The sequence below is a fragment of the Myiozetetes cayanensis genome, unplaced genomic scaffold, assembly GCF_022539395.1.
Source record: "Myiozetetes cayanensis isolate MyiCay16 unplaced genomic scaffold, myiCay2020 scf6-25, whole genome shotgun sequence".
Classification (NCBI taxonomy): Eukaryota; Metazoa; Chordata; class Aves; order Passeriformes; family Tyrannidae; genus Myiozetetes; species Myiozetetes cayanensis.
Genome location: NW_026087853.1, coordinates 34,283,637 through 34,301,693, shown reverse-complemented (window position 1 = coordinate 34,301,693; position 18,057 = coordinate 34,283,637). Strand labels below are relative to the sequence as shown.

Below are 18,057 nucleotides of genomic sequence, written 5' to 3'. Positions count from 1 at the left end.
CTTAGGATGGGATATTCACCTAGTTATACCATTCTTCAAAACTTACTTTTTTCTTACCTTAAGCTTATAAGACATCAAATGCAGAAATGCTTTCATGCAATATTATGATTTCATTTTAATTCCGGGATAGTGACTCTAGAGGAGCATCTTCATTTCATTTTTGATATTTTTATGGTGTCTTGGTTTTCCTTGGCACCAGAACAGAAAGACATGCCAAGGCCTTCTCAAAAACAAAACATGAGTTATCTTCTGGCAAACTGTACTAGCAAGAAGTTGTCACTGAGAGGGGAAGGGAATGATACAGGAAAAGCAGTGCTTTTAATAGTTTTCATTGAAAGGACTGAGGCAGAGTGAAGTCAAGTGAATTGAAGTAAGAAGGAAAAATAGACTGTGAAATTTCTCTCTGCTATCTACATCACAGGATAATTCTCCCTCTCTTTTCAAATATGATAAATCCTACACATATATTCATATACTGTACTTATGCAAAACCCTATGCATATGCCATACATATGTTATACACATATATATGCATGTACCTTTATGTTATAAATGCAAAATATATATATTGCACAAATGTATGTAGCATTTACTAATAGAGGGCATTTTCTGTATGGCTTATATCAAACAGCCCAATGGTTACTAATCTTAAATTTCCTTTTCCTGCTTAACTTCCTACCATATTAATATTCAGAAATTGCATATAGAGGATTTAGACTTATGTAACTAAAGAATTTGGCCCAGTTTTCTGCTACAAAATTATGGAAAGAATTTATACCACTGTTGGACACATCTAGAAGGATTCAATAATCAAAGATAAAATAATTTTATTGTATAAAGCAAATTAGAATGATCTGTGATACCAGTAGTGTGATACCAGCAGCTGCCAGCCCCTTCCCACAAGCTGAGACAGAATAGGCAATAGGTAATAGAAAGTACTACAGCCTCTATTTTCACAAGTCACATCTGCCCATTTTCAGGAGTGTACGTAGAGAACCAGACTGGCCAGGAGGGAGCACAGGAGGGCCTTTCATCTGCAGATAGGCTGCCATGATCAGAAAACCTCCTTGGACATCACAATCTGTCCCTCTGGTAACACAGTCAGTGAAGCACTGCCCTTCTAGTGAAATTTTCTCTCCCTAGCATTCAATCTGAGCTTCCCAAGATGTAATTCCCAGTCCATGTTCTTTGTTACATCATCTGGATTTACCAAGAAGTGCTTGTTTCCTTCAGCTTTGTGATTACTCTTCAATTGTCTGCAGGCTCCTGTTACATTTCCTCTTTGCCTAGCTCAACAAGCCCAGCTCCCACAGTGTGCCTTCACGAGATGTACTTCAGGCTCCTGGTCATCTTGGTATCCTGTGCTTTTGAAGCTCTCCACTGAATAAGCTTTATCCTCCTTGTGGAGGCAGATCTCAAGTTTTAAAAATCATATGCCCTAGCTTTAAGAAACACCCAAGATTATCCCAGTTCCTACCATAACTGAGTTGGCCTCTCAGTATAAACAGACTTTGACTTTTTCACTTACTCATTTCAATTACAGCTGATACTCAAGAATAAATACAGCTCAGCACACATCAAAACATACATACACACACATACAGTTTCCAGGCAAAATCCAGCAACCCTTTTCATCTGTAATAGCACAAGTCCTGATCAAAAGCTTGCTGAAGGCAAGGGAAGTATATTCAATGACTTTACTTGTTTTTGGGTTGAGCCATTAGGAATCCTAAAGACAGCTAAAATCTGAATTAGCATTTTTGCAAGGACAAGTTCAGTTAGTAAGTGGGAGAACTCCAAAGTAGATGTGATGTGCCTCAGAAGCTGTGCTGGTAATTCACTGGGTAAGATCAAATCCCCTGCTCAGGATGGTTTTAAGGCAGCTCTCAGACTTTAATGTCAGCTACTGACTGAATACAGTTTTTTTAATGATAGTAAAGGTACCAATCCCAGCATCTGTGACAAATTCCAGTATAACATTCTGCTTCAGCCACATCTTTCTACAGCATCTTCACATACAAAACACTGTTTCAGCTCTTAATATTAAGCAGCTTCCAGCTCTGAACTCTATACTTACTCAAAGAGTGGCTGCATTTCAGTAGTTTTATGAAATTATTATGTATAGAAAAATCTCTAGAAACACTATGGGTATTTATTTCATTTTAATTTGAACACATGAGTTAGGAAGAAACCCTATTCTATAGAGGCACATCCAATACAGCAAATTTAGCTTTGATTTTTTTAACATTACTACCACTAAATTACTTTCCTGAAATTACAGTGGGTGGAAGCATTTTGTCTGAGACTAAACTACGTACTGAAAGACTGGTCACTTTAATTAGTTCGGCACTCCCAAAATCATTAAAATTAAAAAAAAAAAAAAAAAAAAAGGAGAGGAAACAATAAGCTGCCTGCCAAATGCTTAATTTCATCTATAGCTTCATATTGCATGTTTGATGTCAAAAATGTTAGTTCAATTAGCCACAACAAGGTACCCAAATGTGGCTTTTGTGCAAACAGACAACTCAAATCGTAAATAAAAACATAGTAACTTAAAATGCAGGTGACAGAACAGAGACAGCAGTGTGACCTATAGGGAGAAAAAGCACAAGTGATATGGAAGGCAGAAGACAGCTTATTTACCCTGTACAGATCAAAATATCAAACCTCCCCCCCCATTCCCACTATGAAAAAGCCACCCTTTGTCCCCAGCATCACCATGATGTCGAGCACCTCAATTGACCTTCAGCTTGTTCACCACTCAGAGACTGTAACACAAGCTTTTTGCATTTAGTTCTTTGAAGCTTTGCTCTCAAAGGTTCTGTTGACAGAGTCAGACAAATTATCAGGACTACTGATGCTGTTAGTATTACTGATGTTTCAGCTGCTTTGCATACAAATAAGTAGTATCAGGTTCTTCTTCCAGAGGACCTCAAACATTTTCACTGGGATACAGGCACAGGGCAAACTTCTGTAAAAGGTAAGAGACCTGCAAGGTTTAAAATGGACCCCCAGCTTCCCCACATACCATCCAGAAAACAAGTCAGGCACAGATGAACACTGAGGTCAGCAACAAACATGCAGACTAAGTAGCCTCCTGGATCCTCCTGTTCTTATGACATATTACTTATAAAGATCCTCTTCCACACATAAGCTGGAGGAGGCAGAAACAAAATGTGCATGTCCTAAGCTGACATTCCCTGTACGATCTCAGAGCGAGTAAGGACAATGACCTCAGTTTTCCACCACTCGTACATGAGGTTTCAAGACAGTAACTTTGAAGGTGCATCTGGGAACACCAGCACAGAGTCTAGCTGTACTTCATACACATTTCCTCAGCTGCCTGCCCTGGCAAGTACTTCCCTTTTAAGAACAAGCAACTTCAGGATGCTATTTAATCAGGCCATCATCTATCCTGTGCATTCTCAAATGAAGCAAATCTAGCAAATTATTCTTTTCTCTGTTTCAAAGATAAGATGGGGCGGAGGGGGGAAGGGGAAGGAAGCCACAATGAAAACAGAGACAACTGATTTTGTCATCGAATTCTTTATACATAGGACACAGACCTTGGACAACAGTACCATAAAACCATTACCCATTAAGAACTCTTGATTTAACCATTTTGAGATGTATTTTAGAAACCACAACAACAAAGCCCCCAAAATGTCAGATGCATAAATTGAGGCCACCATATCCCCAGTGATTAAACCAGAGTTATCTAATATTCATACTTTCCCTAGAGTTTGTCTCTTTGTTTTTGAGTGCCGTCTTGAGACTCCTTGGCAGAGAGGAAGACTATGAAGTGCAGCTGAGCAGCCCTCTCGCCTGAACTGCTCTCAAGACAGCACTTTGATACAGGAAGAGACAGGGCTCAGGAGAACATATAAATATCTTATAAGGTGCTGGAACACTCACTAATTAATTTTTTAGCAAGGAGAAGCTTTTATTTCAGCAATGTGTAAAAAATAAATTTCTAATTCCATACTCACTGCCTTGCTACTCATGCTCTGACCCAAAGTAATAGGAGAAACTGAAGAGTAACAATTAAAAACCTGCATAAAAGAGGCTAAGAGTTCCTGTTTTTACTTAACCTAATTTCCACAGCAGTATGTGAGAGCTGTATTTCCATTACAGAAGTCTGTGGAAAATTTTGAGTTCTTTCTGTGTGAATCTAAGAGAAAAAGAGCACTCTGGCTTTAATTAGGACAAGATGGGGGGAAGGGGGGGTAGATCCTGAAAGCTTTACCTGCTTCAGCACAGACATACTTTTGTCATTCTGAAGTCTGGAGTAGGTTAGATAAAGCATGAAAGCATTAGTCACACCAAACGGGAACGTCCAATTTTTATGGGAGCATTACATTATAAGTTATGGTGAACCAGATTCAACACATAACCCAATGGAAAAAAGCATGTTCCTCCATCCCTCCTCTCCTTCCTGAGCAGATTTTGCCTGAGACTCTTCCTACACCATTTTAACCCAACTCTTCTGGACACATTGCTCTTCCAACATGCAGGATCACTTGCCCTGTTCCAAGCTCTTCCCTGCAGTCCTAAGTAAACAATTAGTGATAGCCTCTATTAGCTCCCTGACCTGCTATGCCTGGCAAGATCTGGAGGAGAGCTTCAGATGTGCACCTAAATGGTTTGCTACACACTTCCACTTTCAGTCAGGAAGCCAGGAAGAGAAGAAAATCTGTTTCTTGTGATGATTCTAGAAAAACTTTCAAGAACTGTACACCTCATGCCACAGGACTGAGTTCAAATATCTGCCCTCAATGAGGAGGCAAACAAATCTAAATCAAGGCAATGCGCTGGGTGGGTGCATTACAATACCTAAGTTAGTCTCAGTCTCCATTTCTAGGTTTGCTAAACACACCACCAGGAACCCAATAAAAATCCTTACTGATATCTTGTTCACAAATGTTCATAAACAGCTTATTTACATAAAAGAATTCTCATCCTCATATCCCCAAACAAATGTACCTCACCGTGTTTAGTTCCTCTGTGAATTATAGAGCCATTTTATGATTCAATTATGCATTCAGCTGCTTGCAAACTTACCAAGCTAACAATGAACAACAATTCTTATTAAACATTTCAGATGTTTCTTACAAAGGTTTCATCCTTAGGAATCCAGAAAGATAATACTGATTTCCATTAGGTAAACATTTTGTCAGCAGTAATTCAAGTTTTGTACACTAAGCATTCCACAGAGGTAAAAAGACATTTCTTGGATCTGATTTCAGCACCAGCAATGAATGCTTACAAAGGAAAAAAACACAAAGCAACAGAACTCAAACAGTAAATACATATGGACATGGACAGTGAGGTCACTGGATTACCAAAGACAGAATATCATAAAACACATGATACATTCAGTGCTCCAGATAGAAGCAGCCACATTGCCTGTCACCTTTTTGCTCTTAACAGTTATAAACCGGCAGTGGAAAAGTCCTTTTCCAGGAATCCCTAATCACTTCATTAGTACCACCATATTCAGGATACTCACGCATTCTATTCAGTTGATGGTGGTGTTTTTCTCTGGGTTCTGTTTTGTTGTTTTGGTTTTTTTGGTGTCTTTTTGTTTTGTTTTGGTTCCACGTGCACCTCACAGGTACTCTTCTGCTTCAGTCTAGAGTTGGATTTTGACCTTTGCAAGAGCTTTTCTTAAATTTTGCTGAAGTGAAATTGAAAGATAACTCAAGATATGGGTATGATTTTTTATCCAAACTGCTGAGGGGGAGGAACAGAACATCTAAGAAGCCCCTTCAGAAGTTGACCCTTATGAGGTGACAAGGGTGCCTCAAGAGCTGGAGGGATTCCTTTGCGCTGAAGCTGTTGCCTTTCCTTCTAAGATGCTGATTTCCCATAGAATCAAATTGTCAGGTCCTGTGAATATAGAACCCAAACCGATCAGAGCCAAGATGGACAGACTGGTATTGTCTGGACATCCCAATTCATACTATTCCTGTGTCTCCAGGGTAATTTTTTTGCAAGGGGTGTCTATCTGCTACAAAATCAACCAGAATGAACTGATTTTCAACAGACCCAGAAAGAGATGGCAAGATGTCACTGTTTATTTTTTTTTTCTTTGAATCACATCTGGCTGTGAGGTGTAAGCCTAGAAGCTAAAACAGCCACCTCCAATCTAGTTACAATATCCCTCCATTCATTGGCTTCCCATCCCAAGGGTTCTGTTTGCCCTATTCAAAATACTCTTGAAGTGGTATATTTGCCACAGAGAAAGCCGGTCAACTGCCAAAATAAGTATGAAAAAAATTAAGACACTATGGAGAAAATAATTAAAGTAATGGAGCCAGTGCACCCATTCCTCCATGTTTTTGTAATTCATTTAGAAAGAAGCATCTGAGCTGCTCATCCTTGAATGCCCCCAGAAGCTCTCTACAGCTTGACATATTTCAATTGTTTCTCTGGTCGTTGACTCTTTTTCTTAGCACTTCAACTGAATGCATCAAAATCAGCAGTGTAAAGCAGTGTCTACCACATAGTATGTGCCCCAGCACATGATCATGCCTCTCTTTCACTGCTCCTCCTCAGTATGGTAAGTGAACTCAGTGCTATTGAACAACAGTGGTCTAAAGCTGCCCTGTGAGAATGGCCAGACTGTCAAATGAAACAATTAAGAGGAAAAAAAATAACCAGAACACTGCAAAACAGAGTAGGAGCATGTAGCTTCTTGTAAGCCTTTGCCTGTACCTCAGTGGTAACTCAGGGCCTCATTCTATGGCCAAATGTTTCTCAAATAAATCAAATTTATACAATTAAAGACAATCATGTCAGCCACTGGCTACAGTTAGTGCTTGTGTGCAGCCCACAGTGAACTCAAATACTTTTAAGAGTGCTGAAAAGCTGCTTGAAGGACTGGGGTTGTTTAGTCTGGAGAAAAGGAGGTTGGGGAGGACCTCCAACAACTACCTGAAAGGAAGCCATAGTGAGCTGGGAGTCGGTCTTTTCTGCTAAGTTTCGAGTGAAAGGACAAGAAGAAATCATCTTAAGTTGCACCAGGGGAGGTTCAGATTAGATATTAAAAAAAAAAAACAATTTCTCTGAAAGAGAGGTTAGGCATTGCAATAAGTTACCCGGGAGGTGGTTGAGTTACTGTCTCTGAAAATGTTCAAGAGAGGTCTGGATGTGGTATTTGGGAATATGGTTTAGAGGTGATTATGGTGGTGTTAGACTGACAACTGGACTCAGCATGTTGAAAATCTCTTCCAATTTCAATGATTCTGTAAATACCTCTTGCAATTCTAAGTCAGTAAATACTGCTTTTTAAAAAACAATATTAGGTCTTAACTCTCTCTCCAAAATGGATTACCCTTCCAGTTCACTTATCCTTTCTGCCTACTTTTGGTGCATCCTCTTTCAATCCTCTATTTTTCCTTCAAATAGCATTACTCACTAATGTGAATAACACAGAAAAGTAACAGTTTAGCAAAGACAAAAGCAGTGCATAGGCCATCCCACAAAACTTCTAGTCAGGTCGCAATTTTAGGCAAGTTTGGGTCAAGGCTATGCTTCCTGAAACCCTCACATACCTGTTAAGTGGGAAGAGAGCACTATTGATGCTAAATAGACTATGAATGACTTAAACACCATTTTCATTGTTGAGAAAGAAAATAGGTTTATTTCTCACATGCAGAAAGGAAAAGATGGTGTAATTCAACATATTTTAAGTGCTTTCCAGTCAAAAATACTTTAAAAAAATCAGTACCAAAGTAGGTCACCTTTCCTAGTAAGAGGACCAAGGTAGAAAGCACTTAGGCTCCCTGCTTCCAAACAGATTCTTTCCCATTATTATAAAATGTGGTTTAATCACTGTTTTTCCACAGATAACTTTCCAGATACAAACCAATGGTTGGACTATCTTCAATATACAAATTGACTACAGTACTGCCATTACTGTAGCTCTGTTTATCCAGACATAGAAAAAATATAATTAACACAGCTCCTGCTAATTTTACTATTAAGAGCCTGGGAGGGATAGTGCAAGTAATGAGAACCCAAGTGCTGCCAAGGTTTTGTGACATTTTGTGCAAGTCACTGAATGAGCTAATTCCTATTTAGCTACAAGTAATGCTTAGCAAAATTGTGTGGATTTACTGATAGGAAAAGGCATCTAATTACAGCATCAGTGAATGAAATATTTTGAGGCATCACACCAAGCCAGCTCCTGCAGCCACAGTCATTACAACAAGCAGAGGAGAATTATGCTTGCAAATAGAGGTTGTTAGACAGTTTCCAGTTCCAGGTCTCCTTGCTAAAACTTTCAACAAATGCAAGACATAGGGAATAAATATGTGAAATGGTAAGAGAACCAACGAGGAAAACTCTTAATATGCAATTGCCACCAAACCTATTTTCATCAAATGAAAAAATTGTAGATGAGGAGAGAACAAAAGTGACACCTCCAGCACTACACTCTGAGAAGACTCTAGTACACAAAACCATTTCCATCTAGAGCTTAAATATATAACCAGCAAACATTTGTTTGACTTCTATCTCACAGAACAATGCTTTCCCAAAACTGAAGGAGGAGTGAAATTGGAGTTGATATACTTTTTCTCTCAAACAAGAAAAAGAACTGACTAGTTCATTAATGTGTTCCTTGGCTAGATTCTCTTCTTACCTATTCCACTTAGTCTACTCCCAATTAAACCCTTAAAAAATATATATTTTGTAATTTCTTGCTGTGTATGCCACAGATATGTATAACTTTACCTTCAGAGGCCCTTAAGTATTGGTCCAAATTATAATTTCCAAACACTTTAATGCAAGGTAATATTAATGAGCTCCGTTAATATTTAAGGTAAGCAAGGCATGGAGACGAGACATCTAATTTAAATTAACACCTTTGCCCCCCACCCCAAAAAACAAGTAGCTTTTGAACTAAAGCACTGAATATATTCAAGAATGAAAATACAACTTTTTGGTAAGCAGACCTATGCACTTCAGTGTTTGGTTAACTGGTTACTTTCCAGTTTCTGCAGTTAACTTTGAAGAGACAAGGAAAAAGAAGATATAGGACAACAGCAGCACCGATAAACCAAAAAGAATGAAAGTAATTATTTCCCCTTGAACATGAACTGCTTCTCATGAAAAAGAGCAAGCATGCTTCAAAATGTCTTAGGATGCAAAGCATGAGTTTTTTAATGGAACTTTATTTGTATATTTTCATGGTCCCACAGATGTAATGCTATTTATTGAACTGAATCCTCCAACTCGAATTTATTGCAGAGCCTTTCAAAAGAAGTTTGTAATCCTCTGAAGCAATATTTTATTAATCACGACTTAGTTGAAGTTTTATTATAAAACAAAAAGACACGGTTTCATGCACATTTCATCCAATTCCACACAAACTCTTTTCTCCTGCTACCAAGGTTCAAGATTGCATCTGAAATAGTCAGAAACTGCCTCCTGGAATGAGTCAGGGTAGCAGCTCTATACTGCTTCACTACTTCTTTTGTTTGTTTCTTTGTTTTTGTTTTTAACAAATGAAACAAACACATGGCTAAAATAAAGTTTTACACAGAAAGAAAACACTCATATTCAGCACCTTGCCCAAAACAACATGCAAGAGTAAACCACCAATATAAGTAAAAAATAAAGTAAAAGTAAAGTAAAGTGAGCAAAAGTAAACACAGTGAAAATACTCCAAGGCCATGACTTAAAATGGTGACAACAAATACACAGCAAAATAATGTGAGAAAGATGCTAGGGCAATAAAAGAGAACTGTTTCCAAAAATGCAAGGCACTAAGTGCTACAGCTAGAATAGCATAATCTTACCCTCTAGCTGAACCTTCCCTCTTTATCTCTATGCTAAATTTGCACTAGTTGCTTTGCTAAAAATATACTTTGAAGTTGTCATAGCTATTGGTCCTGGCTTATCTTTTTTCTGCCTCTGAGAACAGTTAAGGTAATAGATCACTGTAATTAGACTTTTATGGGTGCAAGAGACAGTTTGTTTCAGTCACAAACAGGAACAGAGAAACCATGAGCCAGAAAGGAAAAAGAAAACTAAGTTTAAATAAGGCAACTGCTTCTGAATATGGAAAGATAAAAAAGAAAGCCAACGAAACAAACAAACAAAAGCTATAGATTTATCACCAAAATCTCTAAATACAAAGAGGAATACAACACACGAGAGTTAAGGACACTTTTACACTAGGGCTAAGGCCACCGTTTCCTAGATGGGAAAGACAGATTCATATGAGTGAAATGCAAATGAATTAGTCTGTGCATGCATTATTTGAATAGAAAGATTTAAGGCATAGAAGATATATAAGAAAATACACCATACATACATCTACACATAACATTTTAATGTATCTTATATATGTTCTGAGAATGTATCTCCTATATTAGCCTATGCAATATAGCCAGGATAAAACAAAGATTATTTATTCTTTCTCATTACTTCAAAGGCATTTAAATACATGTGTGTGTGTGTGTATGCATGCATTTATATACCTAAAAAGACAAACAAGAAAACAGTTATTTGAGGGTCTTCCTACCTATCTACCACATCACAAGTATTTCCCAATTTGTAACTGCACACTGCCTACCAATCTGAGTCTTCAACATCAACTAAATCTTAACTATTACTGCAAGACAAATAAGGGAAAGAAACAAAAACCCACAAAGTATCCAAAAGTCCTTCCTCCAGGTGGATCCCCTCCATCTGACTCTATAAACATGTTTCTGCTACTTGTATGACAGCCTTATTTGCATCTAAACAATCATGCAAGTCAGCTTCTGAAGTCCTCTGGGCACTAACTTCTTGCAATTTTACACTAATGCCTTAGATCATTAATAATTCATGCCACCTAACAGATGCGGAAATCAAACCCACAGTCCCCAGCTTTATCACGACGTTTCCCTGACAGCTACAGTCAAGGTCAGCAGCGTTAGTGTTGTTCAAGGACACCGACAGGTGTCAAACTTCAGCAGTACAAACTGTGTGCTACTGGCGTGAATAAAGGGTGTTTGAAGGTATTTTAGTCAGTCCCTATTCAAAGTAACCTGAAAAATGTACAGAGGCTAGAGAGACTTCTTGACTCACTGTGTCTACTTCTCTCCTTTTGCAAGATACCACGTCATACAGACCTCTTTAAAAACATGCCTATGCCTATCTTAAAACCAGATGGCTTCCTGGGTCTCAATACTCCCTGCAGTGGCTGCTCCAGAACTCCACTTTTTTGAGAATTAGGAACAACCTCCTAATTCCAAGATCGCTTATATCCATCGGAAATTTATAAAAATTTGTCTACACACAAGTACTAACTTTTGCTCAGCTAAATAAACCACTTGTTTCTAGCCCATTCTGTGCAACCCTGAAGACAGGAGATGACAACAGAGAAGACTACACCATGACCTAGAAGAGGCCATATCACTGGCCTTTTGCATAATACTACTGACACCTATCACTCCTCTGGAAACATTTCTTCAGGACACTCTGGGATTATGTTTGTGATTTTCATTGCCATTGCTCAATACTGGACTATAACTTCCCTATGACTCACTAGCATACTCAGGTCTCTCTTGTCTGCTGCTCCTACCTGACAGGCCTCTTGCACATGGCCATTCCCATCTTTGTCCCCCACTGTACAGTTTCTCTCTCTCTCTCTAGAACTAAATTTAATGCCCCTACTGTAATTACTACCCTCAGGATTTTACTATATGAGTAAGGAAAGGAGAATTATTGAATGCTATCCTTGTTATTGCAGGAAATGCCAAGAGGGAATCTCCTAGATAAAAACCAACCATCTCTGTCGTTATTGCACCCACAATTTAACAAATAGCCCATCTTGCACACTGGCATTTTCCCCCTCTCTATGCAACACCCTATGTAATCAAAGTTGTTGACACGGTAATCAGCTGAGTAAAGAAATTAGCAAGGTTTCAAGAAATGGCCAGCTTCTGTTTTCAGACAAGGCAAATGAGTATTTGCAGTGATAAATTAAACGATACCTCCTTTTCAATGTGCAGTACAGAAGTTCAGAGTTAAAGCTGCCCTGCTGCCTAATCTGTATGTCAACACATCTTAGTAACAAGAGTGGGTTTAAATTTATTCTCCAACATTAACAATGCTAGTTTGGGGGCTACTTATCAAAAATTGTGCGTATTTAAATTCTTGAAGTACTGATATGGGCTCTCAGATTCAGCCCTAGTTCAATATTGGCTTACCACTTTAAGTCTGAAAACAGATTAAAAAAAATTAAATCAGTTAATGTCAAAAGTAAGACAGCTTAAAATACCATAAAGTGATCTCTAATAACAGTACAGAAAAATGCTTGGGTAAAATCTAAAGTCTAGAGGTCTATAGTGTTATCAACTCATGCATTATCATCATCAATTTACAGTTTTATGTTAAAGAACCAGTTACAGAAGCAACTGTGTAAAAAGCTCAGATTTCATGTACAAAAATACAGTTCAAGGCCTTTGCATGCAGCAGAATCCTAAAATACAACTAAAGACACAAATAAAAAGAATATCAAAAGTTTTCAACATTTTAAATACATTTTAGATTCTGCTGCCTTTCACTGCAGCAGCGTGAAACCCTGAAGGGTTTGGAAAACCTCAAAAAAGGCAGACTGCTTTCATTTAATAAAAAATAAAAGTTCTATTCATGAAATCCATTTTATTTTAAAACACTGCAGTTTTTTCTTTCTTTACAACAAGTCATCATTTGACTACACCCTTTTGGGGTTCGTATGCTTTTGGTTGCTTGGAGAGTGTCCTATCAAGATGGTTTTTCACAGCATAACTTAGAAGCAATCAAATAGCAGTCTTGGTCTTCTGACTAGCTCATAAGACCAGGTGTTTTTATTTTTTTTTTTTTTAATTAATGTGAACAGCTAATTGTAACAACAGTCTCTTCCCCCATCTTTCTGCCTCATGGTCCATACATTTTTGCATGCATACACCTGTCTTCACAACTTCTTGTTCTCTGATTTCGTGCCCTATCAGTACATTCGACCAGGTCTGACAGCAAGATTCCAGCTACTTGCCACAATTGGAATCCTGAAATCTGCCTATAGAAAACCTGCTAATGTAAGGCTGCTTGCTTCTTTTCCTTTTTTTTTTTTTTTTAATGATTTCAATTCAGATCTTAAATCAGCATTTAAAAAGATGGTAAGGCTGCCAAGTACTGAAGGTAGCAAACAACTCAGATTTTTCTGAAAGCATCTTGTGGCAGCTGCAAGTTCGTGTTACATTTACTTAGAACAGCAATTGCCTTTGGAAATTAGATTTTCCTGCTTGTTCAAAAGATTTGCGATAAGTAACCATAAGAATTCAAAATTTAACTCACTAAGTGCCAGTGTTAGCGAGCAGATGTAGAGGATGTGTCTGGCAAAAATTAGGTAGAAATGGAAATCAACCAATGCAGGTCATTTCTTTGATAGTACCCTCTGATACCCCTCACAGCATGTATGCTCACAGTGGTTCTAAATATCTCTAAACAGTACAGTTTGCAAACTCTGCCTCATCCTAAGAGATCTCTCTCAGGAACAAGTACATCTTGTATATACAGTATCCAATCCAGATTTTCATTTCTGTGTTTTCATCCTTCTTGTTATATTCCCCAGGTACTCCTCCTTATTGATATTTTCAGTTCTTCTTTAGCCAAACCCTAAATATTTCAATTTTTCTTTCAGTGAATTGAAAATTTTCTACCATCCTTTCTGTAAGAAGATTTGATTTGCCAAATTATTTTGTTATTTTGGTAATAGGTCATCTAATAGATCTGGTGCCAGAAGATGTCTGCGAACCATTTGTCTTTCAATGTCATCTGCAAAAGATGAATTTTCAGATGTGGATTATTGGAACAATGAGCCAAAGGGCCCCTGGGACACAGTAACCAGAACTTGGAAGACAGAAAGACAGTCAAGGGTGGCTGGATTTCAAGGCAATGTGACAGACATTTAAAATCAATTGATATTTTCTGTTACTGTTTGCTAGGAGTGTTTTTTCTCCTCTCACTGGCTTTTTGTTGCATTTTTTTCCTTCCATGCTGCAGTACCCACACAACACTCACAGACTTAAGTGAAGACTGGTATGTCACTCCCTGCTCCCATGGAAAGGAGGGTAACATATTCCAAACAGACTAAGCATTGTGCACCACTCTTCCGGGACCAATTCTACCAAAAAAATTTATCAGCATCTTCTCCAGATGTGGCCAGACTGATTAAAGAAAACACAGTTCCTACATTTTTCTCACAGAGCACTACTTACATGGCAATGCAGTATCTGCAGCACCTTTATATTTTTCATTAAGTACCACTACGCCACACAAGATAAATTACAGCACATCCTTACTGCAGCACTACTCATAGCCCTATAACCAGCTTAGGGCTCCGCACTGACACATCCAGGGAGATGAGAGGAAGCACAAGTCCAAAGAGTGGAATGCAGCTTGTTTAATTATAGATGTCTATCATATGACATAAGTAGCTGACAGCAAGGTACTAGGTACCTATGATTCTCACCAGAGACCTAGTCAATACAGCTCATGTAGTTTAAGGCACCATTCATTTTAACAAGGGTAAGATGAGGCAAATTATACCCTAAACACTACTGACACTACCAAGTGCATCTGCACTAATTCACACACAGGTGTCTTCCAAAACAGTGGGGTAACACTGAATATTCTGGATTAAAAAGTAACGTGCCTCACAAATGGATAAATATCAACCCCCAAAAGGTTAACACTGAAGGTAGAAGAAAATAAGACTTATCTCATTGAGACCATCTGCTGTAACAATCAAAGCAGTTAGAATCCATTTGCTTGCAGGAGTCCATAGAGAATATCATGAACTGAGTCAAAATAAATTAGTTTATTTTGTTCTGCATGACCAAAACCCATCCCACTTAGTTTTACCTACCTAAATAAAGAGCACAGCCTGTTCTAGGCTTTTCTCCATAAACAAAACAAAGAGAGGTTGCTCCAAAGGGACACTCAGTACCACCTAAGGTCTTATTTGTCTTTTAAATGTGTCTATCTCTTGTTAGTAGCTATAAAGAAAACCAGGCTACAACCACCTTCTTGGCATATGAACTTCAAATAGACCTCAGTGACTCTCAGTAAAGAAAGTATGAACAATTTGGGGTTCTACTTGCAGGGCTTTCCTCCCTCAAAACCCACAAATGTGGCAGTTATGATAAGTAAGAAAATAGTTCACACTTACAGCAGTATTTACTGTGGTCCCGTTATTGAAACCCACTCCTATTTATTCTTCCTAAGGGGTATCAACTGTATCTCAGGATCCCTGCTGTGAGAAGCAAACCTTTTCTTCTACCGTGACACAACACCAACCCTGAACTGCTAGGTATTCTGGCAGATTGTGTTCAATATTTCAGGGAGTCCAGTGCAGTGTTTTTCTCATTCATTAATAGCAATCAAGCCATTTGAAAGGAAATGAGAGATGAGGAGCTAAACATTCATTTGGAGAGAGATAATCAAGAGAATAAAAGTCTTGTCTCAGATTTTGCATATGATTTCTCAGCGCTAGGGAACATATATCTGATGTGTAATACATCTAACTAATATCAAAAATAATGTTAAAATAACAAATAATATCTAATACTAATACCAGAAATAACATAAATTATATTTAGAAAGTTAATCACCAATAGAATATTACTCTGAAAAATACATGATATTAACCCTTTTTATAAAGCAACAAAAACCTCAGCAAAAGAAAAAACAAAAACCTGACGTGTTAGCTTAACATTGACAATACAGAATACAGTATTACTGCACAATGCATGGAGCAGCTTATTCTAAAAGACAACTATGTATTTTGACAGATGACTGCATTATGAAGGACTGCTAATACTGACATCTGAGGAACACCAGCAAGGAGAGATGAATCAAATGGTATGAGTATGTTCCCTGTTGATACCACTCAAGCTGTTGATAACTCTCAAGCCCTATTCTACAGTGACAAAAATTGAACAGTAAAAGGCAAAGAAATGAAGAAATCCTTAAGCAGAAATGCCATAAGATTAATAGAAAATGGGGCACACAAATAAAACAATGTTTTCAAGAACAGGTAAGTGGATACTCTGCAGAGTCACAGATTTAATGCCCTAATTCTAGATCATGCAACCATGCAAACACTTCTTTTATACCCCATATCTACTTCAACCTGCTGGTGTGTTGGACCTCCGAGCAAACAGGTTTTGAAAAGATAATCTGACTAACCGACTACTGCTACTTCCAAATTAGCAGCAAAAGTGTGTTCATAACACATTCAAAACAAACAAGCCTACACATTACCCAGAAAATTTTCCCATGTTAACAATTCCAGATTCCAAACCAAATACGCAACAACTAAACCAAAATTATGGTTATCAAAAAGTAACACTTTAAATGACTTATGCTCTACACAAAACCTAAAGTATTTTCTCAGCATATGAAAATCATCAGGATTGCAGTCACGCAAGCAGAAAACAGAACCACATACCCCATTTCAGTAATTTTACCCAGGATCACTCTACAAAAGGAAACTTGATCTGAGCTGCTGTTGTAGCTCTTAAGTTAACAGAATGGTAGCTTATTTGAGCTGTATAAGAAATTTTCTTTTTGTCAGAACTATACAGCACTTTTGTATACTACATAAGAAATATTTTGCAGGCTAAATAAAATATATTTACATTATTTCATTAAACTAATAAAAACCTCAATTTCAAAGCTAACAGATACACCGATTCCACAACAAAACAATGCCTTAGCAAATGGCATTGCATAGATTGCTTTCCTTCATCTTTTATATTGCTTCCAACATACTTCAGAATAAGACATTTTATCATGGTGAAAGAACGCTCTCTGATGATGCTTTTAGTGTACCTTTGTCTAATTCATTTTACCCTAGCACTTGAGAAGATTCTCCTTTTTTTTTCATTTAAGCAAGGCAATAGGAAGTAAGAACAACCACCTGCAAAGAATCAAACTTAATTACGAAGAAAACCACAATATAAAAATAGAAAAAATGTACTAAAAGATTGTTGTATGGCAGCTGCTTTATGCTTAGTGTGATAAAACTTGAAAGGTATGTACAATTATTTTAGCTAACTTTGGTAATCTTGAAGGATTAGCTAAACTCATATCACAGCTATTCACAAAAAGTTACAAATTTTATTAGTTTTTTGTCAAATATTTTACACTAACAAGCTTAAATGGTTTCACTGAGCAGAATATGATTTCCAAGCTCTCCAATTCTATAGTTTTACATACCTCCTTTCCTGAAAACTCCAAGCCTTCTGAGATATACCTCTGACTTCAAAAGAGGCATGGAATCCTTTTACACATTGAGAAGGGATTTTTGCAAACAGCTCCAAATCCTTACCTTTCTGTAGACTATCATATTTGGAGAACTCTCCTCTGGGTCAGCAGTTTCTGTGCTACTCGGATCAGCGGACACTTGGGCCATGTTTGCCTCTCGTCGCTCAAACTGCAAGGACAGGAGCAAAAGTCAGCATCGCTTCAGGCTGCACTGGAGCGTGGTAAGGACACGCGACTACCTCCAAGGCAGGCAGACAAGGATGTTACAGAGGCAATCACGCTCCAAACTTCAACCATGCAGGAATTTATCACATTGTGTCAGAACTGACTTGTCTACTGGATAACGCCCCAAGAACAAGGACCACCAAGTCACATACAGCTGTGGTTTAGGTCATCACACACACATTTCTTCCCCCATTTTGATCTTTATCATAAGCCCTCATTCAGTGAAAATCCAGTTAATACTTCACACACTTCCTTTCCTTGATATATAGCACAAGCAGCTTTGACTTTTCTAGAATCTTTGAGGTACCTGAACACAAAAAGCCAAGAAGCATAAAGAGCTTGTTGTGACGCAGAGTAAACCCCAGTGCAGCCAGTGGGTGCAGCAGACTGTCAGGCACACTGCTGGCTGTCACCTGCAGATACTTCAAGCCATTTACGGCTCTCTGCAACCCCAGAGCAGCAGCCAGGAACCAGGGAGGCACGGCTGCTTGCTCAGAGTAAGCAGCTTCCCTCACCTCTTCTCGT

At 38.1% G+C, this 18,057-nt stretch overlaps 1 protein-coding gene across 5 annotated transcripts in view; it reads right to left on the bottom strand.

Annotated features, from left to right (window-relative positions):
• The window catches only part of RGS6 (regulator of G protein signaling 6), a 278,005-nt gene that overhangs the window by 239,814 nt on the left and 20,134 nt on the right, over positions 1–18,057 (bottom strand). For all 5 annotated transcript variants that reach the window (XM_050336209.1, XM_050336207.1, XM_050336210.1 and 2 more), the window contains exon 2: positions 17,372–17,476. In XM_050336209.1, coding sequence (XP_050192166.1) covers positions 17,372–17,455 — 84 coding nt within the window. In that variant the 5' untranslated portion in view covers positions 17,456–17,476. The remainder of the gene's footprint in view (positions 1–17,371; positions 17,477–18,057) is intronic.